Below are 14,973 nucleotides of genomic sequence, written 5' to 3'. Positions count from 1 at the left end.
ACAGTAGAATAAGTTCCAAGTCAGACATATTTTACATGAATTTCAGACCCTGAAATCTCAATAATGTGCTAAATTATTTTTATTCTTGTTACACTACTGCTCGATCTAATTTCTCTAATTGCTCACAAGCTAGTTTGGGAAACTACTCTTCCGGATCCCAGCACACACATCGTACTGGATTATTAAAATGAGTCATAAAGTGACGTATGAGGAAACTACAAACCTATTATGCAAAACAAGAGTGTACTCTGAATTCACGAACACTGAGCAACTGATTCACTCGGAGTCAAAACATTCTAGAAAAACAGTCTTTATCTATCGAGTTAATTAAATGATAGACTACATTATAAATAAATTCTTGATTAGATAAGTAAATAACTTTTAACAGAGAAAATTTGTAGAATCTTAGGGAGAAGAAATAGAAGAAATTAGTAGAGGCTCCATGCAACGTTAAATGAACAATTTGTTCTATTTGAGTAACTCGAGCGTCTGCAGACGCAATTCAGAAGAGGACACCCATTGTTCCACGTGCGTAAGCGCGTGTCACACGGTCCAGTTCCTCTTCTTATGTACAAGGCAGACGACAGTCTCACGTGACGTATCGCGCAATAATTCCTCCTTCCCTCGTATCTTCATCCACTCCCCCACCATCAACATCGGCTGTTCCTCTTTCCTCAAGTTCTGGATAGAACGTAGCAGTACCGAATCACTGCGCGCTCGGTGGATGTCGATACTCATTTAGAATGAAAATTCGCGTTTTTAAAACGCTCCAGTTTTCACTTCTCGTCTACCACTGATATTATTAAAGTTCCTCGAGTGATCACGAAAAAGAAAAGATACTAATCTTTAGCAGCAAAATATGGGTAATGCCATATATGTATCTTAAATTTATTGAATATTATAAATGCACTAAAAAAAAGTTGTATGAAGTTAGTGGTAGAAATGAGTTTCAATGTAGCAGAAAAATGTGTAACGTTTGAATGAAATATTTTCTGGTAATAAATTTCGTTTGATCTCATAAAATTCTCCGATAGTTAATGTTCAAGTGTCGTACGTTAATGGTGTAATAAAGAATGATTTATAGCATGACAATGTGAAACAAATAACTGTGGAAACGCTGTCGCTGATTTAATGAGATTTCATGGAATCGGGTTGATAAGACACTTTACTTTAAAACCCTCTTATTTACAATTTCAGACTGTCCATAGAACGTTACGCCCTTGAGGCACTCTTTACCAACCTTTAGAAAAACTGACCGCCATGAAAATTAACGCAACACAAACAACTCGTGTTACTTTTAAACAGTTACTGACAGTTACCAAGTGCTCTCGTTAAAAGTAGGACCGTCTATAAACCAGTACACTTTATCGATTTCTAAATCACTGATATCTTCAACACAAGAAAGAAACAAATGTAGGTTGTGGTGCTTGAGATCCTTCTAAAAAAATCTTAATAAAATCAACGTAAAAAGATCAAAATTTTAAATTCGATTTCCAATCATTTTTGTTAACGAACTAAGGTTCAAATGAATTTTTTACAGGTCCACCTGACCCTCCAGCAGGTGTTCCCACCGTGAACTGTTATTCCCCAGGAAGCACCACCATCAATTGGAGGTCGTCGCCATACGACGGAGGCTGCACAGTCACCGGTTATACCGTGGAGATGAATCGCGCAGGTGAAAACATCTGGTCGACCATCGCGGAATCCTGTCACTCGTTGAGTCACACGGTGCCTGCTCCTGGCACTGACACCGTGCTACCTGGCGAGAGGTATCGATTTCGCGTTCGAGCAGAGAACATCCACGGGGTCAGCGAACCAGGAAATCAATCAGAGTTTGTCAGAATCCCTAAGGAAGGAGAGACGTTGCTCAACGACGACGAGGAAGGTAAGAGGAAAAGCTAGGAGACATCTTGCTCTATGAAAAGTAAAATTGCAACGAAGGAACATTGTTTGGACAGAATTCGAGCCACCTTTCGAAGCCAGAGTGGTGGAGATGGAAGATGGACAATTGTTTGGCGAGAGGTATGATGTCCTAGAAGAACTTGGCAAAGGTCGATACGGTACAGTCAGGAGGGTTATCGAGAAGACCTCTGGGACGAGTTTCGCTGCTAAGTTTGTGAGGACTATTAAAACTAAAGACAGAGAACAGGTTCGAGAGGAAATTCGAATCATGAACATGTTGCGACATCCGAAGCTTCTTCTTTTGGCGGCTGCGTTTGAGAGCCCCCGAGAGATCATTATGGTCACTGAGTAGTAAGCATTTAGTAATAAGAATATTACTGACTTAAACAGATTTGATAAAATACCTAAAAGTGTATCGCGATAACAAGAAAATAATAGTAGACTCGTAAATAATTTAGCAAATATGAAAGAATCATCAAACTCAATACTTCAATTTTTGTCCTCAGCATCTCAGGTGGTGAGCTATTCGAAAGGGTTGTAGCTGACGATTTCACGCTCACCGAAAGAGACAGTATACTCTTCATGAGGCAGATTTGCGAAGGTGTTGAATACATGCACAAGAACAATGTGGTCCACTTGGACTTGAAGGTAAAACTGACCTTATTGTCAACCAACAAAATGCAGTCTTCTTATGTATTTACATCTCTTTACTTCTTAGCCAGAGAATATAATGTGCAGAACAAGAACTTCTCACCAAATCAAGCTCATCGACTTTGGTCTCGCTCAAACTCTCAAACCAGATACTCCAATCAGAGTTCTCTTCGGCACCCCAGAATTCATTCCTCCAGAAATCATCAGCTACGAACCGATTGGGACTGAATCAGACATGTGGAGTGTCGGTGTAATTTGTTATGTACTGTAAGTATCTAACAAAATTTAAATTACTGCTGAAGATTTCATCGAATAATAAACACGATTATAAAATATTTAGATTAACTGGTTTGTCACCATTTATGGGTGACAACGACGTTGAAACCTTCGCTAACATCACTCGAGCTGATTACGATTTGGAGGACGAGGCATTCGATGCGATTTCGAACGACGCTAAGGAGTTCATTAGTGGTCTACTCGTTAAACGAAAGGAGTACGTGTTTACCTATTTCATTATTTGAATATATTTAGTAATATAACATTTATTAAATGGTAATCATTATGCTATAATGCTTTATAGATTGCGAATGTCGGCAAGACAGTGTTTGGAGCATCCTTGGATGGCCCAGCACGCGGAAGCGATGAGCAGAATTGCCTTGCCGACAGAAAAGCTGAAGAAATTCATCGTACGAAGAAAGTGGCAGGTGAGTGCCCATGAAATTTTGTTTTCTGCGGTTTTATATTGCTCTGCTGTGGCTTACAGTGTTTCTCTTCTACCATCAACCAAGCGTTTCTGTCTACACTTTATTATAATATCATCTACTGTAAAATTCAGATTTTAATCATTTTAAAATTCAGACTATTTATAATTAATTGAATTCCCGAAAGCGTCAAGAAAATTCTGCCCAACACGATTAGTTTCTTCTATTTATTTTCATGTATTCCCCACAAATAGAATACCTAACTCCCTGATTGAACTAATCTCAGCATGGGTTTGACCACCGTGTGTGCTTGTGTGCTTTCGTTTGTTGCAACAGAAAACAGGAAACGCCATTCGTGCATTGGGAAGGATGGCAATCCTTTCAGCTAACAGTAGACGAAGTCCAACAGCGACAGCTGAATCCTCGCCCACCTCAGAGCCTCCGAATCCTATCGATTCACCATTAAGCAATGATTCTAAATCGTTCCTCGAAGATCAGACAAAGTCTGACACCGAAAACGTGGCAAGCAAGAACGACAGAAGTCCAACAGAGACGAGCAGTCGCGGAAGAAACATGTATTCCTTCCGCTATAAGACGGAAGTGAACATCTTCCCGGAGGAAACGTTAGACTCTTCTCTAAAGAGTGAAACACACGCGTCATCGGACCTTGACGACGCGTCTCTGAAAACTGAACTCGCGAGGGACGACACGAGATCGTGTTCTCGGGGAAATGAATCCGATGAGATTCAGGAAACTGATACCTCCGAGAAAACTGAGGACCAAAATGGAGCTCACACGGAAGAGTTAGCGACAAAGGTCGAGGAGGGAATTGAGATTATCACGCGGTGCCACGTCGAGGAGTGCATCGTAATAAAGGAGGACACGTCAATTACGAAGAGTGTAAATATAGAAAATATAAATATGAACAATAAATTTGAGGATGCGATTGAAACCCAGCAAAACCATGAACGAAGTTCTTACAATGTTGATAACGAAATAATTTCTGAGTCGACTACTGATAACAAGACCAGTGTGTCTGAGGTACGTGAAGTACATTCGTCAGTGAATATTGAAGAAACAATTGTCAAGGAGAAGAAAGTGACCTCAGGGGTTGAAGAGACTGAACCAAAAGAGAAGTCTGATCGAAAAACGAACATAGAATCGCAGAAACCTAGGCGAGTCTTCAGAGGTGATTCCAGGGATTCAGGAATCGGTGATTGCATGTCGAATCTGTCCTCCTCTTCGCAACATGTTAATGAACTAGGTATATCGTCGATCAGAGAAGAGGAAGTGGACAATGAGGCCGATAACGATAACGTCAAAGAGAAGACTAAAAGACTGGAACAATCAGAGCAGCGTAAAATTTCAGAAAATGTGGCAGGTGTGTCGGAAAACGTTCGAAACTCGACAACCATACCTGCAAGTGGTGTAACTAAAGCTTCGCGTGAAACTAATCGGCATGAAGGTGTGTTCCATGTGAAATTTATTTTTTTTAATTTAATGTTTTTTGTGAAACGCTTTTTTAAATTTGAAGAATATAATGGATTACAATTAATATCCACATTTATGAGTATTCAAAATATTCACTGTGGACTAGGAGCTACTGAATCTATATCCTTGAGTATTTGAATTTAAATATTCTTTTAAATTACCAATTACCAATGATAAGTCGATTATTCAAACACCAAGATTCGTTTTGAAAATAAATTTAAATTTGAATACTCAATCCATAACAAAATGAAGCACTTAACTTTTGAGACGTTGCCTTGTTTACAGCTACCAGCGAAATTGAGGACCCAAGGCTTCTAATCGGTCGAATTCGGAGCAAGTTCGTTCCAACCGGAAATGTGAGTCGTACCGCAAAACTATTTGAAAAGGAAGCGGCAGCGTCAAAATCTCCTTCAAACGCATCGCCTGTATCACAACGCGCGTTTCCTTCGGTCTCCGTGGCGACAGGGAAGCCGCACAACGAAAGGATACAAAAGGCGTTCGCGTTCTGGAACAAATAACCGTTACTTATTAAATTCGAAAGTATTCAGTCGCTCAACTAAACTCGACGAAACGACAACGTGTAAGATAAAAGTATTTCTATTTCTTCTTCTTTGAGATTAGCGGAGATTAAACACGTACGCGTAAGATCAAGTAACTATAACGTAAAGGACTTTCATACGAAAATTCGTCGATAGAGAGGAGTTGAATCGTAGAATAAGTACAATGAACATAAACAAAAATATTTAATTACTTTTCTTATGAGTCCTGCGTAGTCTGTGGAAGACAAATACTTACAGTAGAAATCCCATTGTGATTGTCACATTCTGCGCTACCATTAATCATCCTTTTTTTATCGCATCTAAAAATGGGAAATGCACGGGAGATGTAACGAAACAATGCAGTCTAGCACCAGGCGAAGTTTATTTCTAATATTAAATTTAATATGTAGATACGTTCGGCTTCGTTACAAAAAATAAAATATTGCAAGCGATAAACAACGTAGATATTCGCCTTTTCGATGCGTGTAAATAGCGACATTTTAGAAACGTAGCAAGATAACGATTATATTTATTATTGCACTTCGCACATTGACACCTTAGTCTTCTTGTGGACATACGAAAACGATTACATTACGTATTGTTACTGTATAAATTATACCTGAATAAAGAGAATAGAAAAGTAAATTGTAACATGTACTCTGAAATATGGTATACTGGCGAACGTATCGCCCGATTTATTGCAGTTTTAACGTGTACTGGACGATAAAGTGCATTTGGAATTCAAGATATTCGGTTCTGCGGGTAAACATTCTAATTTATCATCGATTTTGAAACAGTAGAGCTTGTCTTTCGTTGCTGGCTTCCAAATAGTCTCGATAGACTTGTCATCACACGGAGTAGGATTTCTAAAATAATTAAGAATATTTGGTACACAAAAATCAAGATAAAGTATGACATAATTTTGAATAGCTTTCACGAATTACCCTGTTCTAGCAAAATTGGTCCACAATGCTATCATACGTTCGATCATTAATCTGTCCTTCGTACCTTCCGCTGGTGGATCAGGATTATCAGTTTTAAACACGGGTATATAAAACAAGTACGATAATTCGTCAACGTGAGATGCTCCTAAAAATATCGTTGTATAAATCAGTATCGAATTTGAAATGCACTCTTTACGTAAACCCAAAGGCAAAGGATTATGGAGTATTGCGATAAATTATCTCACATTTAAAAGGAACGGTATAAATACAGGCAATAAATAAGGAAGACGATAACGAAAAAAGTATATTTAAAATATTTTAAGATATGAGTTATCTTATCGATCTGAAAGTAAAAGTAATGTGTCTATTTGTAAACCTATATTCTCTTTCATGAAGTTTATCCTACAAGATGTAAATTTCTTAACAAAAAATAACCTTTTTTTTTAGTATGAAGTTTTAGTTTTGAAATAATGTTTCATGCTTTCTTCATTTTTTTAAAGATTCGTAAAGTATCTTTGCAAAAATATCATAAAATTATTAACTGATCAAATCCACGTACATCACGATTTGCGTTCGTCTTAAAGAATTCGCTAAAAATTGATTATCTGTCATAATCGCGTGATAAAAAATTCCAAAAATACTGTTACCTCTTACTTGACGTTCGACCAATACATCCGTATGTGTCCTTTCATTACCAACGTAATTATATGAGTAGAAAAACGTAGGCTTCGCTCCTCTTTGCACTCGATCTTCTGCAATCAATCTCGCGGGTAATCCAAAATAGACATCACTCATAAAACGTGTAAAACTGCCTATATTATCCAGAGTAACTGATGATTTCCCGCACAAGTACCGTTCCTTAACAATTTTTAATGATGTCTCATAGTCCAAGTCATACTTTTTCCCCAGTACCTGTAAGGCTTTCACGTAAGTTGGTAAAAAGTAATTAAAAGCTTTTAGCGTCTGTTCGCTTGTATCTGAAAGGAAGGAGGAAAGAAAATTCAATGTTGATATATTGATTACGATTCTTATCAGTTCTAAGACGATGTCTAATTAAAAGTTCGAACCACAGTTACTAAATAGCACTACAATATTTGCTTAGAAAATCACCTCTGAAAAACATAATAAATTCATCAGACGTAGATCCAATTACAACAGGTATATCACAGTCTTTTGAAAGCATCTGCTCAATTGGATACGGTAAAACAGGATTTTCCGCCACCTTATCGCAGGCAATACCAAACGTCAGCATGTAACGACCTTCCTCCTATATAGCAAAAACAATTCTACTTATCACGTAAAGAATATTCAATCACGATATAATGCATGATTTTAAATAATTAAAAAGAATTATATTTGCCTCTTTCGAGCAAACTTCACTTTGAGCCTTGATAATATCCTTCGCGGGCAACTGCCGCAGAAATTCGACAATTTCCTCAGGATCGATGGAATCATTTCCAAGAACCTTGGCAAGCCTGAAACTGAATTCTGGACTACTGTTTTCAGCCCAACCACATGTCAATGATCCACTTTGTAAAATCGCTTTGTGAACGAGACCTAAAGTCAATAATAATCAGAGAACAGTTCAAAGGTCTTTCGTTATTTTACTCATTTATATGTAGCATTGTAGACTGCCAATGCTGCAAAGTAATTCAACCTACACTAATTAAGAAAAGGTAATGGAAATGTACCTCGCGCGAGTGGTGATACAATTAAAGTGTGACACAGTGATCCTCCAGCACTTGCACCGAAAATCGTCACGTTGCAAGGGTCACCTCCGAAACTGGCGATGTTATCCTTGACCCACTCCAAGGCTAGGATCAGATCTTTTACGGCCATGTTACCTGGCGCGGCTCGATGACCCAGATTCAAAAATCCTTGAGAAATCAAATAAATTGTACTGATTGAGAAGAATCGAAGATCCTGTTTCAAGGAACTCATTCATCGAATTAGGCAAAGAACTAACCGAGCGCCCCTAATCGATAATTAGCAGCTACAACAACGACGTCTTTCGTCATTAAGTAATCAGGTTTTTTTATCTTGGAGGATGCAGTTCCTACTATGTATGCACCACCATGTATCCAAAACATAACTGGCTTACAACCACTAAGGGAAGTGGTGTAAACGTTTAGGTAAAGGCAATCCTCCGAGCCAACAATTTCTTTCGGCGGTAATTCGTCTATTTGGATAGCTACTCGATTTGCTGATTGACTGACGTCCTTCACACCTTTCCATGGTTCTGCTGGCTGAGGATCCTAATTTTTCAAGGGATAAGGAAATTTTTGATTTGTGGTAATATTGCACACATTGTTTTCAGTTTTATCTGCAATCTATGCTCTCGTCTCGTGACTAACTGATTAACAAAGCAGTAAAATGAGACGTGAAATAAACACCATTTGATGACATTTTATTACCTTATTCTTATATAATGCATGCAAGAGTAACTTGCATCGTTTTTTATTGTATATTTTATAGTGTAGGACATAAACATAAATATCCTAGTCATTACACTAGCATTGAATGTGTTTGGAGTTATGTATGTGTTTCCACGTGATTAATCGTATCAAATCTTGTATTGATTGAATGATTGATAACAATACTCATTTAAGCGTCTCAAATACATAACGATGATTTTGATAACGAATTTTCGAAACACAACATTTGTATTTCAAGGGCGAAGTAATAAAAATGAAAGTCGTTTAAAAACAATAGTCCTTATATATTTTTCATACTATTTAAAATAAAATTAACTGAATAATATTCAATTTTATATTAATAATACATTCTTCGAAATTCATATTTCGTACGATATTTCGAGAGGAAGATGGATGTGATTCAATAAATAGGATTACCTTGAATCGAAGTTCTCCGAGGGGAGGAGCAGCAAACGGTATATCGTAAAATGCAACAAAAGATGGTCCAAGGACGCTTTTAACTTCAGCGCCCTGTAGCTTTCCATCTTTCACGGAAACTATTGGTTTATTCATTGTTGATCGACCTCTCACCAACTTGATCACACACAATTGCACTTTGTAGAGGGATCGAACGCTGGACGCCAACTGTCACAGTATAGCGATCATGTAGTCGTTTTAGACGAACAGATCTTGATAGCAGGGGTTACGTCACGAAATGCGATATTCGAATGAGACGCGGTAAAAGATTCATTTACCATACATTAACGTCAATATTTCGCTTAAATGAAACGAAGAATGATTTACATTCTTTATGCAACGATTTCGCGTTAAAACCGCAATTCAGAATGGAATTTTAATGAAGAGTTTTGGCAGATACATTACGTGCTTCTGTTTTAAGATTATATTTACCATTATAGAATACAATATGCCTGTTACATAAAGCTGCAATTTTAATATTTACGAAATGCACTTTCGCCATACGCGGTAAAGTAATGTAAAAAATAACTACACCGTTAAGTATATGTACGCATTTATAACGTTTAATAAATGACAATATGACAAACAAAATCAACAAATAAAAAAAATTGAACGTAATATGTTTAGAAAAGGGAGTTAATATAAGCTTAAAAAAAGGTGAGTATAATTGTAAACGATACAAGTATACATTTATAAATACTAGATAACAATAAAATCAGTGTATATATAATTACAATGTCGTGGAAGTGTTTAGAGGCACATCGTTTCTTCGAATAAGATCGTATAAAAAATATAGTTCAGTTATTTAAATAGAGGCACTGCATTGAACATTTGTAGCGTTTTGATTAGTCCTGTCTAATTAAATCTATTAAGTTTCTCTGGAAATTATGAATATTTTTCAACGACTTGGCAGTTAAACGAAACGTGAAATATTGCACCAACACTTAACGTTTCATTTTGTCGAGAATCGGGACAACCATATCAAAAGATGGACGTTTCCCAGGATCCTCGTTCATGCAGATCCTAATAAGTTTAGCGAGATGCGGCGAAATACCTGGTGGTATACTAACTCGCAAATCCTCGAGCGCAATCTACAATATATAGAAAATATTGTTAATAAAACAAGAATCAGCATAAGCAAAACGAGAATCATCAGTTTTCGATATAAAATTTTATACAAACTTTCATGCCGCATTCCATCGGCGAAAGATCTGCAAACGGAACTTCTCTAGTTGCAAGTTCCCATAAAAGCACAGCGAAACTCCACATATCACTAGCTTCGAGATTTATATCTGCTGGGCGTTTACTCAATGCCTCAGGCGACATCCATGCTGGTTCATAGATTCGACCTACCTCTTGAAATGAGAACTTCGAATCTGCCATGTTTACGCGAGCAGTCAGATCTTCGTCAATCTACGAATGGCCATTTATTACAATAGTGAATTATCCATAAATTAATAAAGGAAATAGAAAATGTACCATAATATGTTTACTATTCAAATGGAATCTACATCTGTTCTGTCTCTCCAGTCCATGAAGAAACGCCATGGCTCTAGCAACATCTAGAGCAAGTCTGAGCGCACGTGCAGTATCGACAACTACACCTGTTCCTCCATGCAAAAGACGGTGTAAACTTCCACGTGCCATGTACTGCGAAACAGTGGCCAATTGCGGTGGTTGATTAACGCAACCGAGAACGGGCAGCACGTTTGGGTGTGAAAAGATTCTTAACTTAGGAAATTCTTCGTTGAAATCTCTCGAGATACGAGCAGTACATTCGCGTATGTTTAAAATTTTTGCCACTATATCATTATTTTGCCAACGCCCTCGCCAAGTTTCTCCGCTTGGTGTACTGGCCAAATGAGTGTGCAAGGCTAAGTCTGTCATATTAATTCCTTTATGCCTTGATAGTGTTGCATCTCCTATTGGAAATAATCAACAATTAATAACTACTATATTAAACAGTCCAGTATAGTAGAGTGTTACATACGACTTCTGGTTTTCAAGCCCATCCAGCTCTGATCTTTAAACTGAATCTTTTTCAAGTCTTGGCCATATTCTACAGCCATATCTGATAGAATAATACATATTATATGGTATACTAAATAATTGATAGTTGCAGATACATGAATTATTAATTGGTCAAATACCATGTAATCTCTTGGCAAGATGACCTCTGGCTTTATCTAGAGGTGTATCACCATCCTTGTTTGCAATGGATACAAGAGCACCAGCAGCCACCAATTCTTCGGCAACAGCTTGATCACCCCAAAAACATGCATAATGAAGAGCAGTGTTTCCATGTTCATTTGTAACATTCACATCTGCTCTGTTTCTAAGTAACTGCAAATTTTTATTTTAGCAAATAACCATTATTAATAGAAAATAAATATTTTAATCTATTCATTAAAAATAACATTTCTATTTTACCAATTGCACTATTTCCTTGTGGCCATGTGCAGATGCAAGGTGAAGAGGAGTATCATCTCCTCTGTTGGTAGCATTAATTCGTGCTCCTCTACTAACTAGTAACTCAGCCAATTTTAAATGTCCCTCTTTGCAGCACCAATGCAATGGACTAAATCCATGATCATCGCTAAACATAGAATAGGAAATCTTAAATGAAATATAACTGAGAAAGTTAATACTGAGTATGACAAAGCAGACAGAATTGAACCTATACTTCATAAAAATCAATCAATACACTCGAAACTCGTATTGTTTATAAACAAACAGGTAAACAATTTATATACAAATGGGTAAACAATAAAACGAGATACTCAAAATGATAAAAAATACCAACAATACAGCAAACAGACCAAAGTATAAAGAAAAATAATTGTTAAGAAAAAATCTAAAAAAATAGATTTTCCTATATTTACCCTTGATTCATGTCATGTTCAGTGTCATCTAGCCAAACACGTACTTGCATAGCATTTCCCTCGCGACACCATTGAAAAATATCTTCCATTTTTTCTCAATTATTAGATAAACCAAGGGAGATGTTCAAATAATGTAACGGGGGAGTGGCAATGTTCGTGCTCCAAAACACTATAGCCGTCATATACTAAATATAACCATATTTCCGCGCACACGACACACACGCAAAAACTACATAACTACAGTATACTTTGCGCACTAACTGACAGTGTCGGCTCTACACAGATCTCTCCTGTGGAGCCATGAAATTGTAAAAATCAACAGGTGCACTCACAACATTGAATTCTGTACAATGTAATATTCTAATCGTAGTATGAACACGTAAAATCGTTGTGTGACCATATATGACGCGTGGAATCGCGACTGCCTCAACTGAGAGATGGTTACTTCATTCTCCCCCACATAATTTCATAGAAACTGAATGTGTGGCAATTACAGAAACGACTCTTCGAATCATCACCAGAGGGCTGCAAAGAGCGCCAATTTTTTATAAAATATAAAATAGTATGCACAGATTAAAAATTTACGCTACCCTGTACATAGAAAAGAACATTTTATCTACGATTATAAGTACTCAAAGATGCGCATACAATCACGAAACTATTATGTAGATCTCTCGAGATAAGGAAGATGAAGGAGAATGTGATTTTATCGATAATAGATAACTACCTCTATTGTGATAATATGATGAGAATTATTTAATGAAAATTGATACAATTTGTACATTAATTTTATAAATAGAATGTATAAGTGATATAATTAAATGTCTTTTATTATCAACTGCATGTCAAATTAACCTTTTAATGTTTCGAAGAAGATACGTCAGTTTCCCTGAGTTTCCCGCAATTTTGTATTCTGTGTGTTTACCTGAGAAATTAATTTATTCATTCTTAAGAACATTTCTCAGGCTTTTTACAAAAGTTATTTACTTTCATATACTTCAAGAAAACCTATAGCATTAAATAATCAGACTCTTAAAATACTTCATAATTCCATACAAATTTTTAGTAAACGTTGTGCCGTGTATCTTTAAGGTTAAGTGATGACAGTAAAAGCTTCGAAAACGATCTATTTGTGCTTTAATTAAAATAAGAATGGAACAACTACACACTGCATTGACAGCAATCAAAGTACTGCGTTCTAGTGTTGGTCAAGTCTTTGATTCTCTAGGAAATGGATTACGTGCTGATCATGGAGAAGAAAATAAAGAGAATAAGTACTTACTTGAATTACAAGAACTTCTAACAACTGTCAGTGTTAATTTAAGGTATGAATATTACTTTAGAAAATGTGTTTACACGTGTATTCGAAGTTTATTTCATTAAATATCTTTTATATTCAGAGATGTTGAACAAGCTGTCAGTAGTTTAAATCCACCACCAGGACCATTTAATTTAGCAAGTACTGCATATCTTAGTCAAGAAACAACTCAGGAAAGACAAGCATTGTATAGTACACTTGTTAATAGTTACAAATGGACTGACAAAGTACACGAATACAGTAATGTTGCACAAACATTACTTAGTCAAAATTCTTTGAAGAGATCATATATTAATTCTACTAGAGCCAAAAGAGGCAGAGTACAAACAAGTAATCATAATGTTCCTCAACAGTGAGTTGAATATTATTTATAAAATATGTTAATAATATTGTTATAAAATTATTAAAGAGTCTTTTTTATTTCTCTGATAGACAAGTAGATTCAATGATAGCCACATTTGATAGACTTTTCAATGATATGACAGTATCTGTATCACGGCCATTTGCATCAAATGCGGTACTGCATGTTACTCTAGGTCATGTTTTGAAAGGTGTAATAGCATTTAAAGGTTTAATGATTGAATGGGTGGTAGTTAAGGGTTATGGAGAAACCATGGATCTATGGACAGAATCTAGGCATAAAGTGTTCAGAAAAGTAACAGAAAATGCCCATGCAGCAATGTTACACTTTTATTCGCCTGCATTACCTGAATTAGCTGTTCGTTCCTTTATGGTGAGTACATCATGTTAAAATGACTATTAGAAAACAATTCTCAATAATTTTTTTATTTTAGACTTGGTTCCATAGTCTGAATAATTTATTTAGTGATCCTTGCAAACGTTGTGGGTTACATCTACACAGTGCTTTGCCTCCAACATGGAGAGATTTTCGAACTTTGGAACCTTATCATCAAGAATGTAAACCATAATTTCTGTTCATGTAATATACTTGTATTTCTTCGCCAGAATATTTTTAATTCTATATTTAATACATAATGTACTTCCAACAAAACAAAAAGTTCCAATAAAAAAATTAATATTTTGGTATATTTTATCTTTGTAAAGTAATTAAAAACTCCTAAATTTTACTTAGTAAATATTTTTATTTATAGATTTTAAAAGATGTCACGTATGATCTGTCCACTTAAGTTTATTTGTTCAGCTTAAATATATTAATTATAAGTAATTAAAATATTATAAACAATTGCTACGCATATATACAATTACAAATAAAACCATGTTACAATATTACAGGTTTATATTTCTTTGTGCTAATGCAAACTTCAAATTATATTACGCAATTCAGAAACAATTAAAATGCTTCCTTAGAGATTATAATGTGACTCCCTTCAAAAGCAAAACGAAAATTATATAATATGTATTGACACAATAAGTGCAATTCTGAGATAGAAAATTCAGTTTCTTATTTTACCAAAAAATTGCAAATTATTGCAGCAATGAGCAAAATTGAAGTCAAGAGTGAAGTAATATTTTTTTTCTGTAAAGTAAAACAAATAGGTCAATTAGAGATTGGCATCTTTTACCAGAGAAACACTTATTTTCGTGCTAAGATTTACGTATAATATACAAATGAGCAGGCATAAACTTTTCTTGTTTTGGAATATAGTAGCTCTGCACTCAATGATTTTTTTTT

General features: G+C 35.9%; 4 protein-coding genes across 5 annotated transcripts in view; 2 read left to right on the top strand and 2 right to left on the bottom strand.

The window, feature by feature from the left end:
• Window positions 1-5,171, top strand: part of LOC143185294 (uncharacterized) — a 54,361-nt gene extending 49,190 nt beyond the window's left edge. For both annotated transcript variants that reach the window (XM_076388212.1, XM_076388222.1), the window contains 7 exons: window positions 1,541-1,885; window positions 1,959-2,253; window positions 2,409-2,550; window positions 2,621-2,820; window positions 2,894-3,046; window positions 3,134-3,257; window positions 5,031-5,171. In XM_076388212.1, the coding sequence (XP_076244327.1) occupies window positions 1,541-1,885; window positions 1,959-2,253; window positions 2,409-2,550; window positions 2,621-2,820; window positions 2,894-3,046; window positions 3,134-3,257; window positions 5,031-5,063 (1,292 nt within the window). In that variant the 3' untranslated portion in view covers window positions 5,064-5,171. The remainder of the gene's footprint in view (window positions 1-1,540; window positions 1,886-1,958; window positions 2,254-2,408; window positions 2,551-2,620; window positions 2,821-2,893; window positions 3,047-3,133; window positions 3,258-5,030) is intronic.
• Window positions 5,172-5,647: 476 nt separating this feature from the next.
• LOC143185303 (esterase FE4) lies at window positions 5,648-9,271 on the bottom strand. The gene is made up of 8 exons (XM_076388233.1): window positions 9,081-9,271; window positions 8,195-8,483; window positions 7,920-8,105; window positions 7,589-7,785; window positions 7,339-7,495; window positions 6,876-7,205; window positions 6,229-6,373; window positions 5,648-6,150 (listed from the first exon to the last, which is right to left on the bottom strand). The coding sequence occupies exons 1-8, from the start codon at window positions 9,213-9,215 to the stop codon at window positions 5,991-5,993; spliced, it is 1,599 nt and encodes a 532-aa protein (XP_076244348.1). The 5' UTR covers window positions 9,216-9,271; the 3' UTR covers window positions 5,648-5,990.
• Window positions 9,272-9,526: 255 nt separating this feature from the next.
• Window positions 9,527-12,439, bottom strand: Ilk (integrin linked kinase). The gene is made up of 7 exons (XM_076388247.1): window positions 12,002-12,439; window positions 11,550-11,715; window positions 11,270-11,462; window positions 11,110-11,190; window positions 10,599-11,041; window positions 10,302-10,532; window positions 9,527-10,210 (listed from the first exon to the last, which is right to left on the bottom strand). Exons 1-7 carry the CDS (start codon window positions 12,088-12,090, stop codon window positions 10,064-10,066), a joined length of 1,350 nt encoding a protein of 449 aa, XP_076244362.1. The 5' UTR covers window positions 12,091-12,439; the 3' UTR covers window positions 9,527-10,063.
• Window positions 12,440-12,908: 469 nt separating this feature from the next.
• On the top strand, window positions 12,909-14,368 carry Med27 (mediator complex subunit 27). The gene is made up of 4 exons (XM_076389879.1): window positions 12,909-13,326; window positions 13,402-13,671; window positions 13,752-14,052; window positions 14,114-14,368. The coding sequence occupies exons 1-4, from the start codon at window positions 13,154-13,156 to the stop codon at window positions 14,246-14,248; spliced, it is 879 nt and encodes a 292-aa protein (XP_076245994.1). The 5' UTR covers window positions 12,909-13,153; the 3' UTR covers window positions 14,249-14,368.
• Window positions 14,369-14,973: the final 605 nt, after the last annotated feature.

The sequence above is a fragment of the Calliopsis andreniformis genome, chromosome 2 (genome assembly GCF_051401765.1).
Source record: "Calliopsis andreniformis isolate RMS-2024a chromosome 2, iyCalAndr_principal, whole genome shotgun sequence".
NCBI lineage: Eukaryota > Metazoa > Arthropoda > Insecta > Hymenoptera > Andrenidae > Calliopsis > Calliopsis andreniformis.
The sequence above is the reverse complement of the archived record's forward strand: the minus strand, read 5'-3'. Positions and strand labels throughout refer to the sequence as shown.

Coding starts and splice junctions, on each gene's coding strand:
- LOC143185303 (XM_076388233.1), bottom strand. CDS start 9,215: ATGAATAAACCAATAGTTTCCGTGAAAGATGGAAAGCTACAGGGCGCT. Junction 8,484..9,080: donor TCGGAGAACTTCGATTCAAG/GTAATCCTATTT, acceptor TTGAAAAATTAG/GATCCTCAGCCAGCAGAACC. Junction 7,786..7,919: donor TGTATCACCACTCGCGCGAG/GTACATTTCCAT, acceptor TATTGACTTTAG/GTCTCGTTCACAAAGCGATT.
- Ilk (XM_076388247.1), bottom strand. CDS start 12,090: ATGGAAGATATTTTTCAATGGTGTCGCGAGGGAAATGCTATGCAAGTA. Junction 11,463..11,549: donor ACAAGGAAATAGTGCAATTG/GTAAAATAGAAA, acceptor AAAAATTTGCAG/TTACTTAGAAACAGAGCAGA. Junction 11,042..11,109: donor GGGCTTGAAAACCAGAAGTC/GTATGTAACACT, acceptor TATTTCCAATAG/GAGATGCAACACTATCAAGG.
- Med27 (XM_076389879.1), top strand. CDS start 13,154: ATGGAACAACTACACACTGCATTGACAGCAATCAAAGTACTGCGTTCT. Junction 13,327..13,401: donor ACTGTCAGTGTTAATTTAAG/GTATGAATATTA, acceptor TTTTATATTCAG/AGATGTTGAACAAGCTGTCA. Junction 14,053..14,113: donor TAGCTGTTCGTTCCTTTATG/GTGAGTACATCA, acceptor TTTTTATTTTAG/ACTTGGTTCCATAGTCTGAA.